The sequence below is a fragment of the Rhagoletis pomonella genome, unplaced genomic scaffold (assembly GCF_013731165.1).
Source record: "Rhagoletis pomonella isolate Grant_MI unplaced genomic scaffold, Rhpom_1.0 Rhpom_scaffold_00001, whole genome shotgun sequence".
Taxonomy (NCBI): Eukaryota; Metazoa; Arthropoda; class Insecta; order Diptera; family Tephritidae; genus Rhagoletis; species Rhagoletis pomonella.
Window position 1 is genome coordinate 46,086,486 of NW_023458555.1, and position 12,851 is coordinate 46,099,336.

At 37.3% G+C, this 12,851-nt stretch overlaps 1 protein-coding gene across 1 annotated transcript in view; it reads left to right on the forward strand.

Moving 5' to 3' along the window:
• The first annotated feature begins 841 nt into the window (after window positions 1-841).
• LOC118744904 (L-galactose dehydrogenase-like) overlaps window positions 842-12,851 on the forward strand; it is a 14,612-nt gene continuing 2,602 nt past the window's right edge. The window contains exons 1-4 of the mRNA XM_036478335.1: window positions 842-1,160; window positions 6,770-7,049; window positions 10,040-10,204; window positions 10,327-10,700. Of these exons, the coding sequence (XP_036334228.1) occupies window positions 1,018-1,160; window positions 6,770-7,049; window positions 10,040-10,204; window positions 10,327-10,700 (962 nt within the window). The 5' untranslated portion in view covers window positions 842-1,017. The remainder of the gene's footprint in view (window positions 1,161-6,769; window positions 7,050-10,039; window positions 10,205-10,326; window positions 10,701-12,851) is intronic.

Consider the following 12,851-nt stretch of genomic DNA (forward strand, 5'->3'; position numbering starts at 1 on the left):
TTCCAGAATATAAGTCAAAGAAATGCCAAAAAGTTTAAATTTTGTGTGTGTGGAAAGCATAAACAAGGAATGTTGTAGGCATTGCTGTTGTTTTGTTTTAAGGACTTGCATTTAAGGAATTGAACGTACCTGAATGGGTTGCGGGTTAAGTTACGAACAATTATAAGGCTCAACCTATGAAAACGCGTTTTTAGACCTAAAGTCCAGATTTGAGGAGAATACCCTTTAATTCTAAGTATGCATATTTTGTGTGCTTCACTAGATCTATAACATTTGCAGTCACAGAGTGTTATTATCCCGACGAAATCCGTGTCGGTGGTACCGGGAGGGGAACGGTACATGACGGTAGGAGGTGTACTTTGGGTTAAAGTATTTAGTACATGTTATATGATGTTAAGTTTTCGGAAGGAAGATGAAGCGCCGCAGTGTATCGTATCGCACCTATTTGAGGGCCTTTGGTTTTCATCGTTATCGCATCAAATACGATATCGTATCGCACCGGCAGTATCGCATCTGTTTGAGGTCACCTTTATTCGCATAAGGGATATTCTCGAAGTCTTGCAAAGCCCTTGCTCGGCCCACGAATTGCATGGTAAAAACCGGGTTTCCTTTGCGACAACTTTGCAAACCGTGCAATCCGTGCACGGTGCAAGATCTTTGCAAGACTTCGAGAATACCGCTATAGTTATGTGCATTCTGAGCACTCCGTTGAATACTGGCCGATCGTTTCTCAGCCAAAGTTAGAAGATTGTGGGCTGCACTCTTATTTAATTTAGCTTATTTGCACTCATTCATATATGTATGTCTATTTATAAATAAGAACATGTTATGTGTGCATAAAACCCATGTTCTCAGTCTATCGGTGCTTTCAGTGGCAAAGAGACGTACATATTTTCTGTTATTTTAGATTGCACTTTTTTAGTGAAAACATTTTATTCGGTATTTTTCGCACAAAACGCGTATAAAAGAAAAATAAAAGAAGGAATTTGGTTTTACATTCTTTTGGTAAATAAGACAATGTCCTCGCTCCCTGCAACTTTTGTGAAAGACTTCCACGATGAAAAGCTCTGCAAGCGCATGGAATATCGTACACACGGTCTTACCGGTTTGGAGGTGTCAAAAGTGTCCCTGGGTACCGGCACATTGAGTGATTTTTACGGGTTAGTAGTTTTTAATTAAGTACATTCTACTTTAAGTATTTTTCCTCCACTTAGCTCCAATTGAGTACTGATAAGCATATATGATGAGATCTGCGCTCCTCGTTGCTTACTTGTTGGTCTTATGCATTCGTGCAAACGTATGTACATACAGCTGCGATCAACTAATTAGTACCGAAATTCAAAATGATATTGTTTGCAACTTATGTTTATTTATTTATTTTTAATCATTTTCATTTAAAATATAATTCAATCTATAACACCGTGCGACAAAAACAAAAAATTTCAAAACACAGGAAAGAATCGATATACTCACGAACCTATGGGCCAAATATAGTAAAACTGCGTTTTTAGTTTTTCACTCTGACGTCAGGATTTTTTTCAAAGGACTCTAAAAATTTTAATGATGTGATTAATTAAAAAAATTACTTAAAAAATCAGTGCAATGTATAATAACAATATAGGTACCAAATGAAAAAGAAAATTCTGTATAATTTAAAAACAATAAAGTTTTTTAGTTTATAAGGACGAATAGGTATTGCAAATGCTCTTTTAATAAATTTTATCTCGTTAAGTTAATGAAGTTTGCAGGACGATTTTCTATGATGAGGTCATGTGTATATTAGTCCTCTAACAATAATTTTTTCAGAAATAAATATTGCAATTTTTTCAGGATATTTTAGTACAAAATTTATAAAGGACGTTTTCCATACCCATTCGTCCTTATGCACCAAAAAATGTATTCTAATTCTATAGAATTTTTTCTTTCATATGATATTCTTATTGTTATCCTACATTGCACTGAATTTTTAAAATAATTTTTGAAATAATCATACCTTTTAAATTTTAAAGTCCTTCTGAAAAAAATCCTGACGTAGGAGAGTAAAACTAAGTACGCAGATTTACTATAATTGACCCATATATATATATTTTTTTTTGTGGGTAAAATTTACTGTCCCACAGTGTAGCAGAAACCACATTAATAAAAGTTTCAAAGCTTGCACAATTTTCAAAAAATATAATCAAACTTCCAAAAATTGTCATCAAAATTTCAAAGTTTTTAATTTGAATATTTAGAAGATTTTCGGGTATGCAGTTTTGTAGCCCATTCAATTTTAGTCTAATGAAGTGCAAGTTTCAAGTCGTTAAAAATAAATGCTGAGTTTTTAGAAATTTAGAAGAATATCTATTTTTATATAAAAAAAATCCGCAACACCCTCCACAAAAAAATCTTAAAAATCAACTCCAAGTCCTAGCTATTTTAAACTTGCACTTTATTAGACAAAACTTGAATGGGCTACAAAACTGCATACCTGAACATTTTCTAAGTATTCCAATTAACAATTTTGAAATTTCGATGACAATTTTTTGAAGTTTGATTTTTTTTTTTAAATTTGGGTAAGCTTTGAAATTTTTATTAATATTGCTTCTGTTATAGATTGAATTATCTATATTTTAAATGAAATAAATAAATAACCATAAGATGCAAACAATATCATTTTGAATTTCGGTCATAATTAGTTGATCGGATCTGTAAATACATATGTATGTGTGTAAATAGATACAGTATCGGTCATATCAATAGTACACCATTTCAAAGTGATATTGTATGCCTCCTTTGTGTGACAACATCATGACGCACGCCACAAATCGGAGGAGGAGTATTTACTCTTAAGAGTTTTTAATTAAAATGCGATTCATTCTCTAACAAAACCTATATAAACACACGTTTAAAACTTCGTAGAAAACTAAAAAAAAGTAGTTGAAAAATCGAGCCCCGCACTACCTAACGGTAAAATTTTCGGGCACGTATATCTTTCCATTTAAGTAATATTCGTTCTAAATATGAAACAAATCCGACCATAAATACGGATTTTCCAAATATCTCGACTCCTGCGCCGCCTAGCGGATTGACTCCTTTTTGATATTGCATTGTCATCGGATTCTGAGATAAGTTTGAAATTTCAAGTCTCTAGTTCATCGGGAAGCTGGTTAAACAGTGAATGGAAGATTTGATTGCTTAGTACATGGGAAACTTCAAAGCAAGAATAAACATTAACCGATTTCAAAATGAAAAAATATGTATCTCCTTATTTTTGATAGTTTTCAGTTCTGGGGGTTGGCAGAAGGAAAAATTAAAAAAGTTGATTTTCCTTTGTATTTTTGGGCCACCCCAATGTACATACATATGCACGTATTAATTTTTCCGCCTTGAAATCTGAGGTTTCGGTCATTATCGCGTGAAATATATGCATATGTGATTAAAATGCACCAAAACGTGCGCTGGCCAATTTGCAGAGTAATGAGCTGATGATGTTCATGACCGCAACGCTCTTTTCTACTACCATTGCGTGGATTTGATAAATGAGTACATTCCGGCCAAGTTGAAATCCCTCTTAAAGTTGATGTGCTTGGAAGGGCATGTGTATTGATCTAACCATAGCGAGATTGCATTTTATTTAGTTTTTCTATTTGTATTTGGAATATTCTACTCAATTTCAAATAATAAATGTAAACAACCAAAACAAATGTGAACAAGTAAGAAAGTCTAAGTTCGGGCGGAGCCGAACATTAAATACCCGGCGCAAGTATTAAATATATGTTTTTTCACCCTTCCGAAACCTTCCGCTAGATGGTAAGCCGAGGTGTATCAATTTTGAGTAAATTAGCGTCCTTCAATTTCGAAATACTGAAGTTTCAAGCATTTCTTAAATTTACCGTTATATGAGAATCGGCCGTTATTTTAGTCCGATTTCAATAATTTTCAACGTTTTGCTTACACGTGGCAAGTACAATAACCATACCGAGTTTGGTACAAATTGGTAGAACGGTTACTGATATACTTATATGTGATCATAAGTGGGCGGTGCCACGCCCATTTTCCAAAATTTTACCATAAACGTATTTCTTGGTAAAGAATTGTTGCAAGCATCAATTTTGAATAAATTAGCTTCAATCGAAGATTTTGTATTTCTCTAAATTACCGTTATATGGGATGCGGGCGTGGTTATTGTCCGATTTTAAAAAGTTTCGGCGGTTTTTTATGCTGTACCAAGGCCAACAACTGTGCCAAGTTTGGAAGAAATTGGTGCAGCGGTTACCAAGATATACACATGTAACCATAAGTGGGCGTGGCTACGCCCATTTTCCAGAAATTTATAATATTCTTATTTTTCGTCTAAAACTTATTATAAATATCAATTTTGAGTGAATAATCTCCAGTAGTTACTAAAATATCGCAGTTTTCGTATTTCTGAAAATTACCGTTATATGGGAAGTAGGCGTGGTTATTGAGCGATTTTAAAAATTTTCGGCCATTTGGTATGTTATGCGAAGGCCAACAACTGTGCCAAGTTTGGAAGAAATTGGTGCAGCGGTTACCAAGATATACACATGTAACCATAAGTGGGCGTGGTTACGCCCATTTTCCAAAAATTTATAATATTCTTATTTTTCGTCTAAAAGTTATTGTAAATATCAATTTTGAGTGAATTATCTTCAATAGTTACTAAAATATCGCAGTTTTCGTATTTCTGGAAATTACCGTTATATGGGAAGTGGGCGTGGTTAAAGTCCGATTTCGCCCATTTTCAATACCAACCTACCTTGGATTAAGGGAAACGTACGTGTAAAATTTCGTTGAGATATCTCAATTTTTGCTCGAGTTATCGTGTACACGGACAGACGGACAGACGGACAGACGGACGGACGGACGGACAGACAGATATGGCTTAATCGATTTCTTTTTTCATCCTGATCATTTATGTATACATTTGTCTATATCTATCTCGATTCGTTTTGGCTGTTACAAACAACCGTTATGTGAACAAAATTAATATACCCTTGTGCACAAGTGCGCTCGGGTATAAAAAAAGAGAGTGGTGCCTACTTAATTTGGAAATGCCTCGGGTTACTTAACTCTGGGCCAGTTTTCAATGCTGCATGACATTGTCGGGTTTAGGAATATAAATTTTTAACTCTGAGCTACTAAACTCTGTATTTATACATTTAACTCTGGATGCTCTGCAAGTGGGCCTAACCCTGGCATTCAGTAAGCGGTCTCTAATCACTAATAGTGACTTTTGGTGGTGAACTTGGATTTTGAGACTATTTGGTATTCAGTACGCTGTCTCACGTCTCTAGTCTCAAAAATAAGTCACTAATTTGTCAGCTGGCTAAGAGCCGGTCACAAAAATAGAAGTATGGAGGAAAAGCTTATTTCTTTCCATTTTATTAAAAAAAACGCGAAAACGAAGCGAGGAAATTTGTTCAACAAGAATTTCATTAGGAAATAAACCAAAATGCTTTAATATCATACAAATGTATTGAAAAAAATTTAATTTTTTTGCTTTTAAAACATTAAAATCTAAAGATTGTTAAAAAAAATAAAACTAACAAAAAAATAAAAAAAATAAAAATAAAAAAATCCTCTGCGGCCGAGGAGGACTTGAACCCGGACCCTCTCGGCTGCCAGCCTAATGCTTTGACGACTCGCCCATTGCGACTCTCTGAGCAGCACGGGCAAAACACTATCAGTTGACTGTCTGTGTTTGCTTTCACCACACATTTTTGGTGAACTTTTTGTGACTCTCCCCTTCAGAATACCCAAATCGTCTCAAGTCACAAAAATAGTCTCTAATTGCTAATCTCAAATTTAGTGACTTGAGATGAGACTGAATTTCTGAATCCCAGGGTGAGTATAATAATGTGTAAGTTTCAAGTGGCTAATAATTACCGTTGATTTTTTAGAATTTTTTGTCGAAGGTGGTGCGGTTTACTTCCATATTCATTATATGGAAGCAAACAGAGGGGTTTACACGATACAACATGTGTTACAACATGGTTTGAGGCGAACATAACTGTAAGAAATAAAAATTTTTGTAAATCAGCCAACATGTGTGTCAAGCGGTTGTTTTAGCGAAAAGTAAACGGTAACTATTAGCCACTTAAAACTTCCACAATATGGCACCAAAATTGAATGGGTTATAAACCGGTATACTCAAACAAGTTCTAACACTTCTGAGAAAATAGTTTGAAATTTGGAAGAAAATTTGTTGAACTGTTTTTTTTTGTTTTCTACGAAGTTCTAATCTTTGGTTAATTTGGGTTCTTTTTATAGAATGAACTGCATTTTAATTGAAAATTCCTAAAAATAAATCAATAAATATCAGTGGCAAACAATATCACTTTCAAATGAGGTGCTAATGAAATGACCGATACCGTATGTACTTACATACATATGTATGCCGTTTAAACTACAAAACCGCGTATCGTCGTTCTGCAAAATCGCGTAACTGACATTTTTTGCCAAAAATTGGATTTGCTCACACAAGCTCTTGGCTCAATCCTTATCCATTCGTCCTGAAATATACTAGTCAGAAATGCGATTACTTTATAAAAAAAAAAAGAAAACCATTTTGAAATGAGTGTTTTTACTCTCTAGAAAATAATGTATGCAGCCTAGCATACGCGGTTTTGTACTTTAAACGACGATATGTATGTACACCTCAATTGTATTTCTTAATTTATTTTGTTTATTATACTTACGTACCTACATACATATGTATGTACCCATCTAATTTATTTGCATTGCTTCTCTCATTCACCGGCAGTGAACTTGATGTGGATGAGGCCATAAAAACCATACACAAAGCACTCAAGTCAGGTATTAACTACATTGATACAGCACCATACTATGGGCAGGGACGTTCCGAGGAGGTATTGGGCATGGCTTTAAAAGACGTGCCGAGAGAGGCGTACTATATAGCTACAAAAGTTGGACGTTATGAAAAAGACTTTGGGAAAATGTTTGATTTTTCAGCGAAAAAGACCAGAGCAAGTGTGGAGAAGAGTTTAAAATTACTTGGTATTGACTATGTAGACATTATTCAGGTATGTTGACTAAATAGCAAGTTATAAAAAAGTGCAATATAATTATGTGTTACATACATTTGTTCTATAATATGTAATAGGTGATTATTCTTTTGAAAATTTTGTTTCCCCTATATTCATAAAAGAGTGTAAGCATTGAAATGCTTACATATATTTGTTCTCTTTGTTTGACGGTGTAACCATCTAAACGGTTTTGGCCGAGTTTAATAAATTACGCCAGTCATTTCTCTTATCCGGCAACTGACGCCAATCGGAGTGGCAAGTGAAGCCCCGTCCTTCTCACCTAATCTATCCCCCACAGAGAAAATCTTCCTCCTCCTCTGCTACCACTTTTGCCCTTTTCTACGAGATAACCGAAACAGCGGAGGCGTTATATTTTTTAATTTGCTGCACTACGTCGATAAGCTCACACAACTTATAGCCCGAACACAATGAAAACGACGAGCTACAAACCACAGCTGTCAAATTATTTTAACACGTACTCTTATGTAGATAATTATTTTGGCGACGACCGGGCTACGCGACGGCTGTGGTTGTGGCCAGATTAGATCTATTTCTATTTTTCTGGCGACAGATAAGGTTCTTCCTCTTCTTTTATGTCAAACTCATACAAATTCATGATGTCGCTGCCGCGTTCAAAGAAATCATGTCGCCATCGACAAAGCGTTTAGATAATGAAGATGACAAATTGGAAGCTGTGGTCCATAGCTCGTCGTTTTCAATGTGTTCAGAACTTTATCGTTCCATCGAGCAAATTTTGCAAAATCTTACTCTCTGATAATCAAATGATTGACAGCATGATTGAATGCTTCCATTGTCCATGCTTCTGCATCATATACCAGCACGGGAATTATGAGTGACTTATTGATTAGGGATTTTGTACGATGCAAGAGGACTTTGAAATTGTGGATGGCCGGAAAACCCATTGCTCATTGTACCTAAGATCTAGAGAGAGGACTTAAAGTTTAGGGAAAGACAAATGTTCAAGCCCATTCCACCCTGGATCGGAGTTCAGCTTTAACCTACGCTACTGGATTATTTTTGATACATGCTGTTTCCAATGGTTTTAGCTTTAGTAGCTTGGCTGTCACTACAGACCTTGATTTTATGTCCACGCTTCCTTTCGCCAGTTATCCAGTCTGCTAATTTATGTATTGCAAAGACTGTCGATCGACAGACCGTTGTCATTATACGATAGGTCGTCGCCCTGCCTGGTATTATTTTACACAGCCGCGTTATTATCGCTGGGATGCCGAATTTCTCCTTTCGCGGGAGTTTTCCAATATACGGAATTTGGTGGATGCCTGATGTGTTCGGCTTTTGCCTCTCATTTAATATTTCTGATAAGGCTGATTTTAAGGTAGGAGTCAGGCATGCGTTCATCCGACCATATTATGCGCGAGAACTTATGCATTGTGGTGGTCCAAAAATGTATGAGAAAAAGTAAAGTCGGAATTTTTATACTCTCACCCCTAGGATAGTTATATACCAGAAAAATATACCCTTATCTTTTTATTTTGAAATCAAAAAATATTTAGAGTACGCTCCTTTGTATTTTATATGGGAAAAACCACTTTTCGTAGAAATGGTGTAAAATTCTTAAAAATCAGTGGGCTTCATGCATAAAAACTGAGCTTAAGCTCCGACTCGATTTTCAGCACAAACTTTTGAGCCTAAGCTCACTACACCAGTGCAAAAGTTGAGTGTGAGCTTAAGCTTACTTTTATGCATAAGGCCTTATATTTTTCGATCAGAAAACTCTGCTGTCTCTGCAGGAAATTCCCTATAATAATACGCAATTGTTTATTAAACCTTTTTTCATAGTAACTATAACTTATAGGTCCGCCAAAAAACGCCAAAAATGCAATGGGCCCCCCCTAAAAAATGCTTAATATTAAAAAAGCGTCGGCTACCATACAAGTTAGTCATATTAACTACCGTACTTTCGAACGGCTGAATAAATAGTGAAAAATTGGAGAGTGGCAAACAAAGTTTGAGATAAAGTATTATAGCCATCTTTGTATCTATAACGGGGTATGCACTTAGTTCAGACGATTTGAAAAATATTAGAGGGGTCACATTCGTCGAGCTAGTTTTAATTCCCCCGTTGAATACTGAACTTGTTTGTCTTTGGACAAAAGTATTATATTTAGCTCTGCCCCTGCTGCTGCTTTAGTATATATTTATGTATTTCAAATTATAATAGTGGAATTCGCGCTTCTGTGTATTCGCTGTATCCTGCGTAAGTGTAACTGGTAGGGATGAGTAAATTCGATATTCGGAGCTTCGAAGTTCGAATTTTAATGGAATTTTAGCTCTAAAATTTCCAATTTTTGAAATGGAACTTTGTTGTGCTAAAATTCGGATGAAATCGAAATTTTGTAGAAAAAAACCAATTTCGTCTTTATTTGCAAAAAATCAATCTGCAACTTTCTTCTTTCTGACTAAATTTGACACATTCCTCATCGTACCAGTTGTGGTTTCGGAGGCGGTACTTAGTCAACTAGAAACTTGGTCCTTCAGCAAGCATACAATTATCGGTTTATTGCAACGTGCTCTCAGAGAGAAGGCATGCGATTCGAGTGCCGAAGATGTACTTCTTGTATTTATGAGGTGTCGACCCTTCTTGTATTGCTAGGCACAAAGAGGGCAATGCGTAGTTTGGTTGCAACAAGATAGTGATCCGAGTCAATGTTTATTACTTGAACCGCACGTACGTCTAGAAGACTGAAAGCGAGCCTATCGTCTATCACAATACGATCAATTTGGCTTCTGCTTTTCCATGTAGCCTGAAGAATAACATATGAATGTATGCCCCTAAAACGACCAACGTTGTTGGACGTTAATAGGTTTAAGACCATAACTGTCTTCGCCAAAGATTCACTCATACATATGTATGTAGTATATATATTGTCTGGGTTTCATCTCAATTTTCGACGGCTTCACACTTCCTCAACCTTCAGCTAAACTCATAACATATCCTGTTTCAGATTCATGACATCGAATTCGCGAAAGATCTTGACATTGTCATCAACGAATGTCTGGCCGAGTTGGAGAAAATCGTAAAAGAAGGAAAAGCGAAATTTATCGGTGTAACCGGATACCCATTGGCGCGCCTAAAGGAATGCATTGAACGTGCACCAGACCGTTTTCATGTAATTACAACCATGTTCCCACAACTTTTGATTACTTCCACTTGCATAATTTATTGATATACATATGTAATCAATTATTTATGTTTCAATTTTTTGGTTACCCATTACCCACACACACACAGTCGGTGCTGACTTATACGCGCTACTCACTACTAGACGACTCGCTCAAATCGTATTTGGACTTCTTCCAGCAACAGAATTTGGGCATTGTGTGCGCTTCCGGACATGCACTTGGCCTTCTGACGAATGCCGGTCCACAGGCGTGGCATCCAGCCGGCGAGGAAATAAAAGAGATATGCCGGAAGGCTGCAAACATTTGCAAAGAGGCTAACGTCGAACTCGGCAAGTTGGCCATGCACTACTTTATGCAGTTGGATGGTGTAAGCACCTTCCTAACCGGAATGCAAACGCGCCAACTATTGGATATCAATCTGGCCGCATACTACGATGGACTTAACAAGAAGGAGCAGGAAGTGTTACAACTATTACGCGACACGTAAGTACATGCATGCATACATACATACATTAAGTGGTACAAAGCATCGATTCGAGTGCAGTGTGTATTAGCCGCCGAATCAGGTAACTAGTATGACCAAAATTGGTGGCTGCTAATGGTTGTTGGTTACTATTTGCTGCTAATGGCTAACTGGCCGGTTGATCTGGCAGCCCGTTGTTAGGTGACGCTTTCAGCTGTCAAGTTGTGGTTTGCTGTAACTTTATAGTCGGATATAATATTTTGCCATTCGGATGTGAAATAAATACCGATAATAATGGCACGAGGTGATTGTGGTAGCCAGAAAGTTGATTTTGTTTTAGGTAGGATATTATGTAAGCGCTTGTGAACGATAGTAAAAGAAACTATATATGTGCAACATAAATATATAGCATTTCTTTTATGAAATATGTACATTAGTATCTTTGGTCTGCTCGACTACTTGTTGCAACTGAGTTGTTATTGAAATTTTTCGCTTGAATAACTTTCATGTTCATGGCCGTAAAGCAATTATGTGGTGGCTTGGATATAGTGTCGAAGCTCCACGCACATTATAATTTTGATTATGCAGAGCAGTATTTGCATACACGATCCGTATCATGGAAGATCAATGCAATTATGTACGTCCGTCGTGGACTCGATAGATCTAGAGTTCGATCCTTAGGGGTGTTCTTACAATTCCCATTTTCATTGTTGGTGTTTCCGATAGGGTAGGAGTGTGATGTAATGTGGAACGATTTTCCGTCATCCCTTGTCAAATTTGGTTTGGAGACAAACCGGTTTCGGCGCTGTGCCATCTTCAGTGTAATATTTCACACAAAAAGGACAGCGGAGCTACTGAACAGCAATCGAACAAATACATAAAAAAAATTAAGAAATTCATCCGAATTTATGCATGTATGTATATTTCGGTAGTTGGGCTGCGATAAAGGCGCTAATAGTACACAGCACTTTCTCAAGAAGTGTGACAGAGTGTAAATCACCTAGATATAGTACACATTAGCACAGGCGTACTGGTATCACGAGCAATAAGGAGGATGAAAGGTTTGCCAAAGAATGCGCCTAGTTGGAAACTACGCTGATGGAGTAAGTACCGATTTCCCTGCAAGCTATTAAACGGAGGCTCAACCTGTACATAATACGGCAGGTGCAGAAGGAGTGGACCAAAACATAAAGTCACAAAGTTTCTAAAATCTCGAGCAGAACGTATGATAACAAGCTAACGAGGTTTCTCCAATCCCTCAAGAGCGAGGACTGTTGGCATCGCACGTCCTTAAACTGGCTCTAGCCAAGAATTAGTTAGAATGCGGAACGAAAGAAGAGCCAGCGGAACATATCCTTCACGAGTATCCTGTAGGAATAAAGCCAATTCTACGCTTTATAAGAGCTTCAAAATGGTTCTATGAAGAATAGTCGCTGAGGTACAACGGATCTTCAAGGTCTAAGTGAGTTTGTTACTTGCACCGACTGCCACAACAAACTAACCTAACCTAAAGTGTCTAGTCAACAGTGCCACAAGTTGTCTGCAGTCCAACCTGTTATATGAAAGCAAATGCCTTGTACGACCCTCAGAGATTAAGGGCGACATGACTTTCGGCCAGCTACATCCTCTCGAAGCCTCCCAGTCATTACTGAGCGAAATATTCACCCAGTTTCGGAAAATGGGAGTGCTAAAACTGATCGCAGACCGAGGGTTACCTAGACTGGGTCGAAAGGTCAGATGCCCCATTACCAGGTACACCCGTATGATCTGACACCCAGAGGAAGACAAATTCGTTAAGGTTGCCAACATAATTTAGTCGAGACTTGCATTGCCGAACCAGTCTGGAAGTAGTTTGAGGGTTGGCCAATTCCTTGAGTGCAGCTTGCCTGTCACTACAGACACGTAAACTCATACATCCCTCACCTATTTTCCACCACTTAGTCCATGACCTTGAGGATTGGAAATACCTCGACTTCGAATACTGAGGCAAATGAAGCTTATGATCAGTGTTGGAATTACTCCAGAATTCAGCCGCTGGGAACTCCACCTGTAGAATCTCCTCAGCAAAGGTAAATTGCGTTCCATCATGGGGCTTGAAAAGACGTTTGTGGCTAGATCTGCGCCCAGCAATTTCCGCCTCGTCTCACTCAGTATCATACCAACATCGATTT